This window comes from Cardiocondyla obscurior, linkage group LG25, assembly GCF_019399895.1.
Source record: "Cardiocondyla obscurior isolate alpha-2009 linkage group LG25, Cobs3.1, whole genome shotgun sequence".
NCBI lineage: Eukaryota > Metazoa > Arthropoda > Insecta > Hymenoptera > Formicidae > Cardiocondyla > Cardiocondyla obscurior.
In genome coordinates this window covers 137444-155168 of record NC_091888.1, presented here as the reverse complement: position 1 = coordinate 155168, position 17725 = coordinate 137444, and the positions used below count along the sequence as shown (strand labels likewise).

The 17725-nt window shown below is 37.1% G+C and overlaps 4 protein-coding genes across 7 annotated transcripts; 2 read left to right on the top strand and 2 right to left on the bottom strand.

Moving 5' to 3' along the window:
- Positions 1-46: 46 nt before the first annotated feature.
- Positions 47-5158, bottom strand: Vap (RAS p21 protein activator vap). The gene is made up of 15 exons (XM_070672239.1): positions 5016-5158; positions 4528-4709; positions 4203-4384; positions 3545-3942; positions 3317-3462; positions 2897-3230; positions 2360-2703; positions 2092-2283; positions 1839-1988; positions 1714-1762; positions 1417-1635; positions 1074-1306; positions 813-954; positions 505-645; positions 47-423 (listed from the first exon to the last, which is right to left on the bottom strand). Exons 1-15 carry the CDS (start codon positions 5061-5063, stop codon positions 346-348), a joined length of 2838 nt encoding a protein of 945 aa, XP_070528340.1. The 5' UTR covers positions 5064-5158; the 3' UTR covers positions 47-345.
- Positions 5159-5757: 599 nt separating this feature from the next.
- On the top strand, positions 5758-8913 carry LOC139111757 (putative RNA-binding protein EEED8.10). 2 transcript variants are annotated; one of them, XM_070672249.1, is made up of 8 exons: positions 5758-5846; positions 5956-6035; positions 6150-6220; positions 6383-6510; positions 6586-6863; positions 6963-7468; positions 7553-7829; positions 7906-8913. In XM_070672249.1, the coding sequence occupies exons 2-8, from the start codon at positions 5969-5971 to the stop codon at positions 8463-8465; spliced, it is 1887 nt and encodes a 628-aa protein (XP_070528350.1). In that variant the 5' UTR covers positions 5758-5846; positions 5956-5968; the 3' UTR covers positions 8466-8913. The 2 variants fall into 2 exon arrangements, with proteins under 2 accessions (XP_070528350.1, XP_070528349.1); XM_070672248.1 differs by lacking the exon at positions 5758-5846 and having other exon boundaries at positions 5886-6035.
- A 108-nt stretch (positions 8914-9021) lies between these two features.
- Positions 9022-17714, bottom strand: Dsor1 (mitogen-activated protein kinase kinase 1). Of its 3 annotated transcripts, XM_070672254.1 has the most exons (9): positions 17010-17714; positions 16657-16882; positions 16464-16576; positions 16244-16370; positions 12494-12670; positions 12182-12410; positions 11903-12069; positions 11694-11816; positions 9022-11356 (listed from the first exon to the last, which is right to left on the bottom strand). In XM_070672254.1, exons 1-8 carry the CDS (start codon positions 17129-17131, stop codon positions 11700-11702), a joined length of 1278 nt encoding a protein of 425 aa, XP_070528355.1. In that variant the 5' UTR covers positions 17132-17714; the 3' UTR covers positions 9022-11356; positions 11694-11699. The 3 variants fall into 3 exon arrangements, with proteins under 3 accessions (XP_070528355.1, XP_070528354.1, XP_070528356.1); XM_070672253.1 differs by having other exon boundaries at positions 9022-11816; XM_070672255.1 differs by having other exon boundaries at positions 9022-11816; positions 16244-16355; positions 17010-17713.
- On the top strand, positions 12875-15949 carry LOC139111752 (sodium/potassium-transporting ATPase subunit alpha). The gene has a single exon (XM_070672240.1). It carries the CDS (start codon positions 12875-12877, stop codon positions 15947-15949), a length of 3075 nt encoding a protein of 1024 aa, XP_070528341.1.
- Positions 17715-17725: the final 11 nt, after the last annotated feature.

Sequence of the window (17725 nt, the reverse complement as noted above, 5' to 3'; positions counted from 1 at the left end):
TATTTTTGGGATAACAGGTTTAGAGAATTACTAAAAACATTAATACTTCGATTTGAGTTGTATTTATTTTCGAGCATCTAAGTAAATATAAAATTGTCATACGTCTAAATTATTCTGTATGTATCTATATCACTGTCATGTTACTGTATATGTATATAGCTTCTAATTACATATGAAATAGATGTAGGCTTGAGTGTATACAGTAATATATATGGCACGTCAGTCTGTACGTTTAATTACTTAATCGTAATTATTAAATACTACTATATGTTTAACCGTAAATTGATTTTAAATTATAAATCGTTATGTTGTGTTTGGCATTGTTCATGGCTTATAACTCTAGCACTACCGTATCATTTCCATATACTTCTGCTTATGTTTGCTTAACATTTCAGTCACCGTTACCAGTTGTTTAATTGTCGGCTATAAGCAAAAAATGTGATATTTTTATGCATCAACATCCCTATGTCATACACCCTTTGTAACTATAAATTAGAAACATACCTGTGTCTTTGATAATACTTGAAGTTCCTTCAAATGTGAAACGCAGATATGATGCAACGTTGCTAAATCTCTCGCAGTATCTGATACACTTTTAGTTCTTGGATCCGTAGCTTCTGATGGCTCTGGTTTTTCAGCAACATTCTGTGTGCACAATTGTATAAAATCAAATATAATACGTATTTTTTATCACAATTTAAAACAAAATTTATAAAATTAAAAAAATATATGTAAAAACTAATAATAAAAATTATCCGTAAATAAATGTGTGAAACATATATAAAATTAAAATAAATATAAAATAAACTTACAGATAGCTGGTCAAGGAACACGACCATTCGCTCTTTATTTTTGAGTATAAATGGGTTTACAACTTCCATGTACGGTTCTTTCCCACCAAACTCAACTAAATTAGCGAGATTTTGTAGACACTTTGCCACCATGACTAATGATCTGTAAATTAAGTTGAAATAATTATATGACAAATTAAAAATATTCGAAACGATAAATTAATTTTATATTAGTGTAAATTTAATTCGAATATTTTTTTTAAATACACGTAGATTTTATACCTTGCAGCAGATGGAGGTGGAGGCTCAGCTATTAAATTAAACGATCTAGGATTTAATATGGCAGGGCAGAGAAGGCGTAGAAATATAAATCCACTAACAACCCGCGTTCTGACTAGTCTTTCATGTGGCCACTTGGCAACGACTGCTCTTTGTAAGCATCCGCAAATATATCTGAGAGTTCTTGGACAAGCGTCAGGGCTTGTAAAGATACTTAATGTAACTTCATCTAACACCTAAAATGAGAAAATATTAAACAATAAATGTATAAGTATTTATATAATATAAAATCTTACGAACTTTGTTAATTATATTAATAAGCACATAATACTACAAAACAAATTACTTGTAATAAAAATTCAGCATTATTGCACGCGTCTTCGGGAGAATCCATTTTCGTTGGATTCAACTCGCAACTTTGTTTGCTTTCAATTAATTTGACGATCGTATCACGCAAAGCAGCCTTCAAAAACGAAGTACAAACAGATTTCATATATAAATCCATTAACGTTGTAGTAAGACTGGCAGCTCTAAACAGAGTTGGTGTTTCATCTTCTTTTTCAACCTAATTCAAATACGTTTTATAATTACAATTTTATACACTTCATATTTTTTGCTTTTATGCCAAATGTTTATAACTCACTTCAGCTTGATTTAATGATCGCAATAACTCCGCTTCTTTTCTTTCATACCTAAAAAATTAATAGTGTCAAGATAAATTACGATTATGCATTTATAATAAAAAGATTTTAGAACAATTATTTATACCTAAAAATTCTAAGAAGACTATTTGCCAAGGGTACTCTATCTAAGTGGCATACGTCGGCTAATGCTTTGACAACATGCAGTTCTGGATCCAACAGTAATTGTTGAAGAGGGCTGTACTCCTCCGGAGGCATAGCTAAGTCATGTCGGTATCTGTAGCACATATATTTTTATTAAAATAATGAAACTTTTATAGCGAAAATTATAGGTATCTATATTTTATTATCTTGAAGTAGCAAATATTTTTAATTTTTACCGTATACGTAAACGCAATGCGCCCCATTCTCCGATTGGCGTTACTCCCGATAACGGATACCATTCGTCCATTTCTTCCCCGTTAGTTAAGCTCGTCAACTCAACTGTTACATCAGCAATTTCCGTATCTTTGCTACGCTTGCCCTTATTGTATAAAGTAAGCGAGAAAGACATAACATCTGGCGGCACATCTCTACCAGACAAATTAATAAATAAGTAAAAAGATTTATATATCAAAAAATGAGTTCACATAAAATTCACATACGTACTCTAGAATGAATTCTTCATCCCAGAGCGGATGTAATCCGGTTTTAACCTTTGTGCGAGCGACTTTAACGTTATTTAAAGCCACTATTATAAACGGATTTGGAACTAGTTTATACGGAAGTCTATGTGCGTCTAAAATATGCAGATGCAATGAACGTAATTCACGAAGGCGGGCGACTTTCGGAGCACGGGTAAGTTGTGATACACATAATGGTTTCAAGGCATTAATCCAGTCTAATGCGTTTTCGGAATTTGGGGCAGCCAAATAAGTTATAGTGGCCAAACATGGTAAAGCACGTTCAACTAATTGAAAACAATGAGGCCTATCAAACACACTTTCGTGGACCTAAAAAGACACTTTGGTAACTCATACCGCTCTCTTATTTAAGGTGTTATTTTCTTCATCAACCGATAAGACGTAGTACATGTAAATCATGCATCGTGTTATTAGTTACTTTTGTTATTTAACGTTTTATAAAGATCAAAGGTTTTGGTACGTTAATAATGAAGAGGTATGATATATCGTTTAATATACACACCTGGTATAAATAAGCACAACTCAAGTCAATAAGACCTTTTGGTTTGGTCCTCTTGGGGTTATCATATAAATAAAGATGTGTATCGGTAGCATCCACCAACAAAACGAAATATAGGGCTTTCCACTTTTTATTTTTCTCCGACTTCTTTTCCAAATATCCTTGCATTTTAATCCCTTTATTCTTTTTCGCTCCCGACTGTTCGCGACATTCTCTTAAAGTCGCATATATTTTCTCGGCATGTTGAACTTCTCTATTTACTCTAACACTGCCGTCAGGTTCAGTTACCATTGGTTGAACTAAAGTATGTCCTTCCACAATTTGTTCCTTTCGATATCTGTGACGTAACGCGATTGTAATAAAAGATAACGAACAGATTTTTTTAAATATTTCTTAAGAAAAATTAACGTAATAAAAATATACCTGTTGATTACAGCGTCAAGGCATTCAAACGTTCTACCTCCCATAAGATATCGTACTCCTTTTTTCTCGATTCTGAATCTTTGTATTTGATTGTTTATATGAAAAAAAAGTGAGTAATCTCCCGGGCTATTGTCCGAAGGTCTAACCTGAAATTCGTAGAAATAAAAAGTTTTTAAATAAAATTAATAAAAAATATTTAAAATGTTAGAAAATCATGATTTTTCATACTAGGAAACTTCCAGGTCCTGCTTTTACTAGCATATCAACTGCTTCACTTTTGGTAACATTAGGATGAAACCAAGAAAACACTGTGTTAGGATCTATAGAGTCGTCAAGATCCTCAACTAATTCGCGAAATATTAAACCCTGTTCGCCAGTTCTGTGAGCTGTGACCCACAGCCATCCATCGCCCATATCATTATGCACAAAAAATATATCTCCTTTTTGAAAGCTCAATTCGTCGGTATCCGGCATTTTCGTATATGGCAGTATCGCGACAATTCGTTTCTTATCGTTTACTGGCTCCGGGGGTGGTGTGGGATGTATAAGTCTTTCTCTCTTTAAGAGATCCGAACAATGCGTATAATACGCGACCAAATCTGATAGACTATTAAACTGACGGCCACCTACAACATCAAAATTCTAATAAAGACCTATATCTAACAAATTTTTGTAAAATAATACAAATATCTTACATGCATGTTGCTTAATTTGTTTGTTGCAAATATTTATTTAATCTCATAATTTATCTTAAGTCTAATTTAAAATAAATAGAATACATTAAAATCTTTTTAAAAGTAATATTATAAATTAAAGTATTTTTTTAGTAAAAGACAAAGAAATATTATAATTACAAACTTTTTAATTGTATTATCTTAGTTCCTACCAATGTAATAATCTCCACAGACAGCTGTAATTCGGAAATGGTTAATTCCAGTCCTTCCCAAGTAAGACAAGACATAGCTTCCTGGTTTTCTATCGCTTTCGCGAACTAAATAACTACCCATTTTACTTGCATCCCACAATCTTTCCTCTGCTGTAAATCTATCTAATCGACCGTGATACCATCTGCAATAGATCATATACATATAGTACATATTTCGGTTATTTTTATTCTTTCCAATCAAATAGTGATGCACATATCTTGCAAGCCCAGTTTATTTCCTAAGTATATTTGTAAAAAAAAAAAAAAATTAAAATTATATTCTCACTGATTTTCCGGTGGCGCCGTTAACAAAGTAGCATTTGCACTATCGGGTTCTTCCGTATCCTGTATATCATCCGGTATATTTTCAAGAAAGGGGTCAAATTCATTTTCTGCATTCAACGATTCGTTTTGACCACCATCCTCACTTCCTGTACTAGGAGATCCACCTTTGCTGCTAAGCTCCAACTAAATGCAACGAGACAAACTTTCTATATACTTAATACTTGATTTCAATGTGTGCAGGAGATACAAAAGGAGATAGAGCCTAGGCCCGAATCCAAAGTATGCCACTCTGCCGGCCCTTCGTCTCTCACCCGCGCAAAAGAGAAAATAAATACCCGCGTGAGAGAAAAAGAACGCGAGGGGGGGCAACTAACGCAGGGGGTGAGTGAGGAGAATCGGCGATTCCATCCTCAGCGGCGGAAGCACGCGAAAGAAAAAAAGAACGCCGCTTGGTCCAGAAGGTTGACGTTAATGTGAGGATACACGTACCTTGGCACTGTTGGACACGCTTGGCCCGCCGCGTACGAACTCCGCCATCCCGTCAGCACGCGCGGACCGCTCTCAGCCGCGGCTCAGCTTCTCAGCCTTCGGCGTGCGCACGATTAAGGGAAGCAGCACCCGGGTGCCGATACTGCCGATCAATCGCACGACATGCGTCGTTCTCGCGGCAATCCGCCGTCCACCGTCGCGCGCGTTGCCGACGTATTTGTACAAACGTGATTACGAGGGTGGGCAGCACGTATCAGCGCGGAGAGCGTATTGACGTTTCCCAGCAGCCATTTTATTACTATCCGCACTCTCACTACTCGCAGCCGCACTCGTCCGCACGCGCGCGCATCGGACTGTCACCGACGGCAGAGCAGCCATAGACATAAAAATAATATGTCAGCCTTCATTTAATTTATATTACGGCGGAATTTCTCAAAACTAAATTTTGTCAGTTCTTTCGCAAGAAAATCCGCTACGAGACCGCCATCGGTGCTTTCGACGGACGGGTCAACGTCATAGGGCAGATTAGGTTTCACCTGTAGTCTCTTTATACAATTTATTTTAATTAAAAAAAATATAAATTATAAAAAAAACGAGTCAACGCGCCGTCGTATATAGTCAGAAGATCGGTGGTTTCAATAGTATGACTCAACGAGAAATCAGACATTCTAAAATAAAATAAAGCCAAATAAAACAAAATTAAGTAAAATGCAACATGATATTAATAAAATAAAGCAAAATAAAACAAGATTAAATTAAATAATAATACGCCGGAGTGCACAACCAAACTCGACTCTGATTTTGACTCCCGATGGAAACTTCGTTATAAAAGTATGCTCGCTATTGAGGATTTATAGCAGCTGATTATTGCGCATGCGACGGTTTTTACTTCACAAAACAACATCAGTCTAAAGTGTCTAAACTGTAAAGTGTTTGTTAGGTAGTTATCAGAAATGGACGATACTCTGGAGCTTAATTACGCCCAAGTACTTCGACACATAAGCGCAGCTGTGTCCGACGGTAATTTCGACTTAAATATTACATTTACACTCGATATATTTCTACATTTATAATAATGAATTTGAGAACGGAAATTCATCTGGTTGACATTCACGTGTTTGTCTTTTCGCTTAGATTTTATATGCGCGGCAATGATTGACGGCGTACCGATACGAAAATTATTCATCAGCAATTTGGCTGAAAGGGTTTGTATTTTTATCATGTCGTTTTACATTTATCCCTTGGGGCATAAAAATAGAAAATATTTCACGATAACATGCCAATACAAGTTAGGCATTCTATTTATAAACTTTCTAATGTCTACTTGATAACACATTTCTTTTGTTTTTATCGTCTTTTCATACCAGACAACTTTCAAGGACCTGACTAACTACTTCTCTACATATGGAAACGTTGATAGTTGTTACTTACGCAGAAATCAAGGAAAAAGTAACTATGCGTTTGTTACATTTTCTAAAGTGGAAGATGCAATAAGGTAAGCTTTCAACAGGTTCGCCAGCAAATTACCACGGTCACAAGTGATACTTATTTCTAACCAAATTATCTGCAGCGCGATGTATGCTGGAAACAAAAGACGAATAAGATTGCACAACAGATATTTAAGAGTAATGGCTGCAGACTCTTGGCATCAACCTGACAGTATAGAACAAAAGTTTTGTGCAACGGGAAAAGAGACCGACAAGCCTTCTGAAAAAAAGTCTACTATGGAAGAAGAACAAGATCTGCAAAATGAATCTGAAAATGTATCTATACACATACTGAATGACGATTGCTTGAGACATATCTTCAGATTTTTGCCAATTATAGACCGAGTTCGTATAGAAATAGGTGAGTATTTATTTAAGTACACATATTAAAAAATAATTAGTATTTACCAGGAGATAAATCTGGTATTATTAAATATAACTACTGCTTATACATTTGCAGTTTGTAAACGCTGGAGAGATTTAAGCCAAGATTCCTGGCATATGATGAAGACATTAGACCTTTCACCTTCTACATGGGGTTTTACACACACTCATTCAATTAATACAGCTTTACTTCGTAAAATATTGCTTAAATGTGGCAAATTCTTGACGGGAATAAATTTGAATGATCCAAGTCATTACTTAGGCCAAAGCACACTGACTATTATTGGAAAGTTATGTCCTAATCTTACAAATGTCGATATTACTGCATTAACAGTTTGTGCGTCGGGTATACGTACGTTAGCAAGTAACTGTAAAAATATAACTAAGTTCTATTTTGGGCCGTCTACGTACTGTTGTGATAACGAATTAAAGTATCTCTTTAAGCAAAATGAAAACTTGGAATATCTCGGAATAACTAGAAACAATATTGGGGGCAAATGCTTATTATGCTTGTCACCAAAAACTATGCATACTATTATTTTAGACCGTTGCGATTATCTTCAGGATAATCCTCTTTCAATAGTAAGTAGATAATTTTTTTCATTCTCATTTTTTTTTATTATTTGACCAATGATATGTATTGCATCGATGTTGTCACGTTTATAGGCACTTAAAAGTCTTGAAAATTTGAGACATCTCACAATAAACGATTGTGTCGGCATAGCTACACACACGATGGAAACTATTGGCAAGCATTGCCAAAATTTAAAAACGTTGGAATTCAGTGGAGACTTTCCTTCCGCACAAACGGCAGATATGTTTCATTTGACTCATCTCGTCAATCTGCAAGTCTTGAAACTTACGCATAATTTTAAAGTGTCAGATGAGTTTCTTGCCCATTTAGTACAACATTGTCAGCAGCTTACTAACGTGGACATTACAGGTAAATTATAATTGTCATGTATATGAGATCGATTTTTTAATCACGTTTTAAAATTATTTTTACATGTATCCAACAGGTTGTTTCAACGTGAGTGATGTTGGATTAACGGCTATTGCTACATTATCAAAATTAGAAAAATTAGTTATCAGTTATATACATGAAATTACTGATGATGGCTTAAAAAATGTGTGTGGCTTAAAAGAATTGGAGTGCCGAAAATGTTCATTTAGCGATCGAGGTGTGATGGCGCTTATTATGACTTCGCCTCAGTTACAGTTGTTAGATATCTCTGGTTGTAAGAATATCCAATATGCAACTCTTCGCGCTGCTAATAGTGTTTGCAGCACTCGAACTAACAATATAGTATTAAAAATAGTCGTTGGGGGAACAGCAATGAAAGAATCCATTATAAAAGAAATAACTCAAGATAGTCCGCTATTGCATATAGTTAACGTTGATTTGTCCGATATTAGTAGTGCGTCGGAAATATGTTTATTAGATGATTTGGATTCTTGGTACGATGGAAATTCAGATTATACAGATTTTTCCGATTATATAGAATTTTCAGACTTTTTAGACGAGGAATTCAAAGACTATTACATGCATAATCCAACAAATTATTGTAAAGACGATTAAGACTGCTATTGCATACATTCGACATTATCGAACGTAGCGATTGACTGTGAGATAGAAAATTTAGAGAAATTCAAGAAACATTTTATCCCGCAGTCAATCACTACGTCCAACAATTAATATCGTTGTCGGATATATGTAATAGCACTCTCAGACTATTAATTTTTTTACTCAGATTTTGATTTTTTTTTTCTCAATTAGTCTTGTCATCATTGAAGTTCCTAACATTTCGCATGTTTCGTTGCATTCTGTCCTATTACATAATGATTGATTTCGTAGAGTTATTCCCATAAATAAAACTACAAGGAAATAGGATACACGAATACATGACATATACGAGCGCTCGCTTGCATGCGTTTACACTCATGTTTGTATATCTATTATATAATGTAAGGTTTAACGTAATAATATATAAAGTGCAGCAAAATAAAGCAAATGCAAAAGAAATGTTTTACATGTCCACTTATAACTTAATACGTACCTGTTTGGCTTCGAAGAAATTTTTATCAGTCCATTTCCATCACTCTCTTCATAGTATTATTATCTTATTACATTAGGGTTGTTTTTTTTTTTTTTCAGATATCGAGCGTAGAATTACAACATTGATGATTTTATTGTATTTATAATTGATAACGTTTAGACAATGAATCAATATACAACTGCAATTATTATGCACATATATGCAACAAGGAATGTGCACATATTTTAATAAGTGCTAGGAATTACGAACTTTTCGCAAATTATAAATCATCGCTTGATAAAATTGCTAAATTATATTGGCATTTTCATATACTTTACGACACGATCTTTTCGCGGATATCTTTTAATCGTGTGTATTGTCTTCCTATAGTAGATAATAGAAACCATTTTACAACAATGTATGCATTATATGCGTTTATCCTTACTTAATATTATTGTATGTTGCCGTTGATCGCGATATAAATGTAACGTGACTTTAATTTTTGAGCGTCTTACGCTCCCATACACATACACACATGGACAAGTATACAACTCGTGTGTGTATGTGTGTTAATATGTATGTACGTACGTACGTACATAAATACATACATGCATGCATGCACACACATACACACACACATATATATATATACACTCGTAATACTTTAATTCGGTGATTTTTTTTTTTTTTTTTTAACTAACTGGTAGATAGTTATTACATGCGATACGAGACCAGCTTGTAGATTACATCTACAAAATATATTCAGCGTAAGACATTTCAATGAATGACGAATTGGCCATAATATTCGCAATCTATTTGTATTTTTCAGAACAATTCTATTGTACCGTTTATACATTTGCGTACTTTCACTACTAATGAAGTATGTCCAGTCTGTCAACTTTCACACCAATGATAATTGATATAAACTCATGCGGTATCATTGATTAAACGTTGTTTGTATGATTAAATGCTATTTGAATATGTGGAAAATTGCAGCGATTTATATTGACTGAGGCATAAGAGATGACACGACGTGTTGAAATGAAGAAAAACTTGTATTAGTAATTTAATTTAAATTTAATTTTGCAATTATTCACGAATTTTAAATTGGCCACTAGTAATCGTAAAATGGCAAGATAAGTTTTTCAAGATCATTCGTAAAAATTGCACGATCAGATTGACATGCAATTGGACGCACAAGAATCTTTTTTATCATAATTAAATCATGCGTGTACATACATGCACGCATGATTAGTTTATGTACATGTGTGCGCGCATATATATACTTACGTATACATAGACGTACACACGCACACATATATACACGTGTACATACATATTTTACTTTTTATTCATCAACAAAATGAAACTGTGAGATATACTTCACTGTACTACTCATGCATTTTATGTTTTTAAATTAATGTAAAATACCGATAATAAATCCAGTCTTTATCGCATATTTAGCACTGGGAAGGAATCGAGAATATCACCCATTGTATACACGTATATCTTGCAGCAAAAAAAAAAAAAAAAAAACTATAATAATGTAATATTTTAAATTCTATCGAGTATGTAAATAGCTCAAATCGTGTTACAAAGTATTTCATTATTCGCAATGCAATCGCGATTACGTGAAAAATCAGATGTTTTTTTTTTTCTTCTATTTTGTATATTTGTCAATGTACTGCCAATGAAAGATTATGTAATGACAGAATTGGTCTTTGAAAATCTTAAATGTACACAATAGTCTATTAAATGTAAGTTTTACACATTAATGTTGATAAACTCGCATAAATTTTATAATCGCAAGCGAATTCATAAGATTCGAATTATATTATCAAAATATTTTCTCTAGATTGCCAGTTTTTAAAACGATTGCTATGTATAATGTGAAAAACGCGTGTGCTCGCGCACGTGTCTGAACGAGTGAGTGAAAATAAAGATTGCAACCGTGTCTAATCAAAGTCGCGCATTGATGTAAAAACAACAGTTTAACATGATCAAGAATGAAACTTTTGATCGTGTAAATAACGTTTCTATGGATGTCAGGTACAAATCTTATACAAGTAACTCGATCTAATTAATTTTCTCAAACGACGTTCGTAAGTTTAATGCTCATTCGCGCATCCTAATATCATATCACGGGAAACATAACTTGCCCATGAATCTAATAACAAACTTATATTGCAAATTTGTCACATCTTACATACTTTCAACAGAAGCATAAGACGAAAACGTAAAATGAATCTTACGAAATTAATATTTGGCACAGTGGCGTGCTGCGTACAAATCTCTTGAACGAGCAAAATCCGAGTGAAACATGACTGATCCGGTCGACAAGAATCAATCCGCAAGACAAGTATTTCATCTATACATAAAGTATCGTCACGATACTTTATAGATTATTACACGTATTAAACGTAGCCATTTCTCTCTGCAGAAAAAAGTTCCAGAAAATAGAATTAAAATAGATAGCAATGTACGACACCAATTGGAATTCTTACAGTCGCTTTTGTAATTAAATTCTTTAGTAAATCACCCGCGTAATGTTCAACACTGAATAATGATATCTGTGTTAATATCTTAGATCTGTCTGGCGCACTTGACGTCAAAAATGTAAGTATGGTAATTTTGTAAAAAGATATCACGATAAGCAAGGGAGAACGTAAGTGATATACGCCACCGTTTGGACGAATAAAAACCTAAATGAATCGAGGCATAACTTAAGAGTACTGAACGCGAATATATGTAGTCAAGTATGTAAGAGTTACATTTATTCAGGACTGCACAGTTGATAAGTGCGTTGGCGTAGACGGTTGCAGGTTCATTGTGCGGCATACCCATCCAGCGAAGTCTACGTTCTCGGATTCAGCTTTTTTTATCCACTCATGATTCTAAAATAAACGTTGTATCGTAATATCTCCATTATCGTTATCAATCGATCAACTGTTAATAATTGATTTCAGATAGAAGAACATACCGTTAATGTTTTCAAGTCTGCTCTGTCGTTTGGATTTCTCTTTAAACACCGATCGATGAAATCTATGAAAGCGTTGCTGAATAATCCGGCTGGCAGTCTTGGCGGTGGTTCGTTAACTATTAATTCTAACAGCTCGAATACCGCCAAGGGTTTGGGGGCCTGCGTACCTACGCGATCAACATTTGCATCGATTAATATTAAAAAATAATAATTGTTTTTTTTTTTTATTTTGTGACATGACGCGTAAATTGAACGGAAACTCATGGGGCAAATACTAACTACGTCTCGTTGGTGGTCGTGGAGGCGGCGTAGATGTAGATTCGCTGCTGACCGTCACCGGTGGATTCTCCCCGGCATGTAACACCCATTCCGGGCCGAATATAGAAGCTAACAGTTTGTCGTCCGGGGGTGGTATAGGATACATTCCGATTGCCATTTCTACGAGCGACACTCCGAGCGACCAAATATCGCTCTGCACCGAATAATGTGATCCCTGGAGTCTTTCTGGCTGAAAATGTTCGATGATTAATTTCAACGCGCAATATCACATTATGCACAATGTTACGAGCATTTGTCTATGTAATAACTTACCGACATATAACTTCGTGTTCCGACAAACGAATGAGCCATTGAATCAATCAGTTGCCCGGAAACGCCGAAGTCGCAAAGCTTGATTTCGCCCGCGCTATTCACCAAAATATTGCTCGGCTTTACGTCCCGGTGCATAATGGCATGTTTATCTCGCAAGTAAGTTAAACCTTTTAGTACCTATAAAGAAACGAGATTGTTGAGTTGGCAATGATGCAAACAAACGAATGAAAGTATATCAAATGTACATGTGACATAATTGTGCATGTCATACAAATCGTTAAGAACAAAAAGAGAAAAAGTGGTACATTTTTTTTATTTCGCTCATTTTCTTTCGCGCGTTATGTGTTAAATCGATATTAAAAAATATTTTGCATTAAGAAGATGCAGAATACTTTGAAGGCGCAGCAAACAACGGGTCACATATCCACCACGCACAAAAAAAAACTGAGCAAACGGGAAATAGAAGAGTTACATCAAGAATTGGAGACTGACGACCACATAATAGATTTGGAAAAGTTGTACGAAAGACTGAGCACAAATGGAGAGACAGGCCTGACAAGCGACCAGGTACGCAAAATAATTGAACGAGACGGACCGAATGCCTTGTCACCGGCCAAAGTTACTCCAGAATACATTAAATTTCTGAAATGTATGTTCCATGGATTCGCTTCACTACTCTGGGTCTGTTCTATTTTATGCTTTCTCCTGTACGCTTTCACTTATTTTACGCACGAAGCCGAGGCTGGCATCGCATGGCTAGGCTTCATCATTATTTCGATATGCATATTCTCTGGGATATTTGCCTATATACAAGAGACGAAGAACATCAAGGTGATGGAATCTTTCAAGAAAATGGTGCCCACTTTTGCCAATGTGATTCGCGACGGAGCAAAGTTACGTTTAGGCACCGAGGAGCTGGTTGTAGGCGACCTAGTGGAGGTACGCATGGGTGACAAGATTCCAGCCGACATCAGAATAATCGAATGTCACGGCCTCAGAGTCGAGAATTCAAGCATTACTGGCGAGAGCGAGCCGGTGACACGCACCAATTATCCCACCGATCAAAATCCTCTCGAGTCCGCGAATGTAGCCTTCTCCACGTCGTTCGCTGTGGCAGGCTACGGTAAAGGAATCGTGATCGCTACAGGAGATCGTACGATGATAGGCCGTCTGGCCGGCCTCACGTCGCATCTCACGAAGATAGAGACGCCAATCGCTAAGGAAATCAGACATTTCGTTGAGATTGTTACAATTGTAGCAATGCTGTGCGGTATAGTGTTCTTCGGCTTGTCACTGCTGCTCGAGCCTAATATCGTACGAGCGTTTACTTATCTGCTCGGTATAATTATTGCCAATGTGCCTGAAGTGCTACTGGTAACGGTAACGACAGTCTTGACGCTAACGGCCCAGAAAATGGCGACAAAAAACTGCTTGATAAAAAATCTGGAAGCAGTCGAAACACTAGGCTCGACATCGGTGATTTGCTCGGACAAGACGGGCACGCTCACGCAGAACAAAATGTCCGTGTCTAATTTGTGGTTCGGCCACACCAGATATAACTTTCCGCCTGGCGAGAGAATTGGCGTCGAGAGAGACCTGCTACTGGAGAAGCCGGCTTTCACCGTGATGTTACGTGCTGCTACTCTCTGTTTGCGTGCCGAATTTATTGCCGAATCATTCATGTTGGCCCCCATCGAAGAGCGCGAAATCATCGGCGACGCATCCGAGACTGGTATCCTTAAGTTTTGCGAGCACATCCATCAAACGCAGAAGTATCGTGAGGCTCATCCGAAAGTCGCCGAGATACCCTTCAGCTCTACAATCAGATGTCAGATGTCAATACATCGAAACGAAATTCACGATGGCTACACAATGATATTAAAGGGTGCTCCAGAAGTGATCCTGGACAAGTGCGTAACGATACTGACGTCAGACGGGAAGACGAAAGAGATGACTATCGTCGATCATTCGATATCTCGCCAAGCCTGCACGGAGTTGGGCTACCTTGGTGAACGTGTTCTAGCGTACTGCGATCTGCATCTACCTGCAAGCGTATACGGAGTAAATTACAAGTTCAACACCGACTCGCCTGCATCCTACAATTTTCCCGTCAAAGGATACAGATTCGTCGGATTTATAAGTATGCAAGATCCTCCGAGGCCTGGCGTTCCCGAGGCGGTGCATAAGTGCCGTACAGCTGGTATTAAAGTGATCATGGTGACGGGTGATCATCCCGTGACGGCGATGGCAATCGCCAAAAAAGTCGGTATCATAAGCGAAGGCCACGAATGCGTTTACGAGCGTGCGATCCTGCAAAACAAGTCTTATTCACAAGTGATTAATTCGCAACTCGTCGATGCTAGCAACGCGATCGTTATCACTGGTGCCGAATTAAGAAACATAGACGCGAGTGATCTCGATAATGTTATACGACGTTATGAGGAGATTGTATTTGCGAGGACATCACCGCAGCAAAAGCTGCTGATTGTCGAGAGCTGCCAACGACTAGGAGAGATCGTCGCAGTGACTGGCGACGGCGTTAATGATTCACCGGCATTGCGGAAGGCTGACATAGGAGTGGCAATGGGAATTGCCGGCTCTGACGTTGCCAAGAACGCCGCAGATATGATACTCATGGACGACAACTTCGCGTCGATCGTGACCGGTATCGAGGAAGGCCGCTTAATATTCGACAATTTAAAAAAATCAATCGCATACACGATGACTTCGAGCGTGCCGGAAATGTTGCCAATGTTGAGCAGTTTGATACTCGGAATTCCTTTACCGTTGGTCATCGAACTCGTCATCTGCATCGACGTCGGTACCGACCTCGTTCCCGCGATCGCTCTCGCTTACGAAAAGGCAGAGTCCGATATAATGCGCCGACCGCCTAGAAATCCTCAATACGATAAACTTGTGAATAAGCGTTTGATATCCATCACTTATGGCCAGATAGGAATGACACAGGCATTAGCTGGATTTTGCACTTATTTTGTGGTGCTTATGGCGAATGGTTTTATGCCCGATCGTCTGTTGGGCTTACGAATAGAATGGGAGAATCCGTCTATCAATGATTTACAAGATTCCTGGGGCCAAACGTGGAATTACGAAAATAGAATGAATCTCTTGAACGAGGCGCAAAGCGGATACTTTCTTTCCATTGTTATCACGCAAATGATAGATTTGATCATGTGTAAAACTAGGCGTAACTCCATCTTTCAACAAGGAATGGACAATTGGTTCGTCAATTTTTCCTTCGTTTTTGAATTTCTCCTAACGGGAGCGTTGCTCTATATTCCTGGCACGGAATACGTATTGAAAACTATGCCACTTAATGCTTTTTATTACTGGCCTTGTCTGTTTTTAGGTGCATTTCTTTGGATTTACGACGAATTGAGACGATTATGCATTCGTCATTTTCCGGGTGGAATTATGGAGAGAGAAACGTATTATTAAACGCGTACTCTTTTCTATTACAATCGTTACTACTAAGAATTAATAATTATTACTACGTGAATCTCGATTCGGTCGTTAAATACTTCGCTTAACAATCTCGAGCTTATGTTTTATTCATAACAAGTAAAGTGAAGTGTAGTGTTGCGAAAATAGAATATTTACTTTAATATTAATACTACTCTTGTTATCAGTTAAAAGAAGGTAATCTTTGGCAGAGTTATGATAAAGTTTATCTTACAAGACCCTCTTCCTCTCTTTTCCTCTTTAAATTAATAATATAAGAATTTCACTTACAGCACACGTGATTGTACTTATCATGGATTCCGGAATTCGTCCTGCTTTTTTCATTATTAGGTCTAACGATCCACCATCCATATATTCCATACATATACAAATTTCCCCTTGACTAAAACAAATGGATCTATAATATATCTAGATGAGACAATGTTCACATATGTACATAGAAAGGAGATAATATGCTTAGAAAAAATATAAACAGCTCTTAAAAATTTACCTGCAAAATGCACCATAAAATCCAACTATGTGTGCAAAGTTACACTCGTGAAGAACTTTTAATTCTCTAATTATTTGCTTCTTAATGTGTGGTTTCACTTCCAAACGTATTTGCTAAAAAAATTAAGAAAAAAAAAAAAAATTAATGAATGCATCATAAATACTTAGAAATTTATTAATATACAATCATTTACCTTCATTGCCATTATAAGACCATATTTTTTATGTTTGACTTTTGTGACAACACCGCCATTACCAGAACCTAATTCACCTAGCTTTTCAAAATCCTCACCAGACAATTCACCAACTTTTTCCTTCTGTCCCAAAAAACTCTCTAATCGTTTCTTTTGTTCGTCGTCCATTTCCAGATCCTCCAGCCTTGCTTGGAGGATCTCTATGCTTAACGTGTCTCTCATACCGCTGTAAAAAAAAAAAAAAAATTTAATAATTAATAGTAAAAATTTAATAATTAAAAGTAGAACAATACATTGCATAATATGTTGACAAGTACTGCTTGAAATATAGATCTTAACATCGATGAACTTACTCGGGCATCTCTGCTGGTTCCGGGTACGCTGGTAGGGACGGAACCGGCGGCGACGGTGACGCTTCTGGCACCGGTTCTATCGAACCAGGTGGCAATGTTAAGTTCAATTTGTTCTTTGACATTTGGTCGCTTTAAGCGTTAAAAAACGCTACACTACGCGAGATGATCACTCGTCAAAGAAAATCTCCCGGCGATTTTACGGATCATGTAAGACCGATCCGATTGACGGGCCTGATTTCTCTTGTCTTCCAGCACCTAAGGCAGGTCTGCTATCGAGTGATAAAGCAAATCACCCAGCGCGGGAATATATCGGAGCTTCGCGCGAATCACAATGCTCGCGCGAGTGTAAACCGTCGCGCGGCCGTGCTCATCGTGCGCATTTCTTTTCGCGTGCATTCATCGACGGGGACTCCACGTTCGACACTCGATACGCGTACACGTCGGTGAAAAGTGCTAGCTGTCAAATCGCAAGTCGACGAGCTTTTTCGTTATCTAAAGATTTCATTATCCCGCGCGAGATAAGTTTCCATCACGCGACAAATTCCGGCGTTCGTCGGTTACACGGGCGAGAACAAGATATGCTGCTAACCTAACGATCAACGGGGTGTGGAACTCGCGAAAAGCAACGAAGAGGTTAAACGAATGTTCGCGGGAACCGCCACAGCGGACGCTTCTAACTTCTAATGTCACTATCCCAATCCCAAGTTCCCAAGATC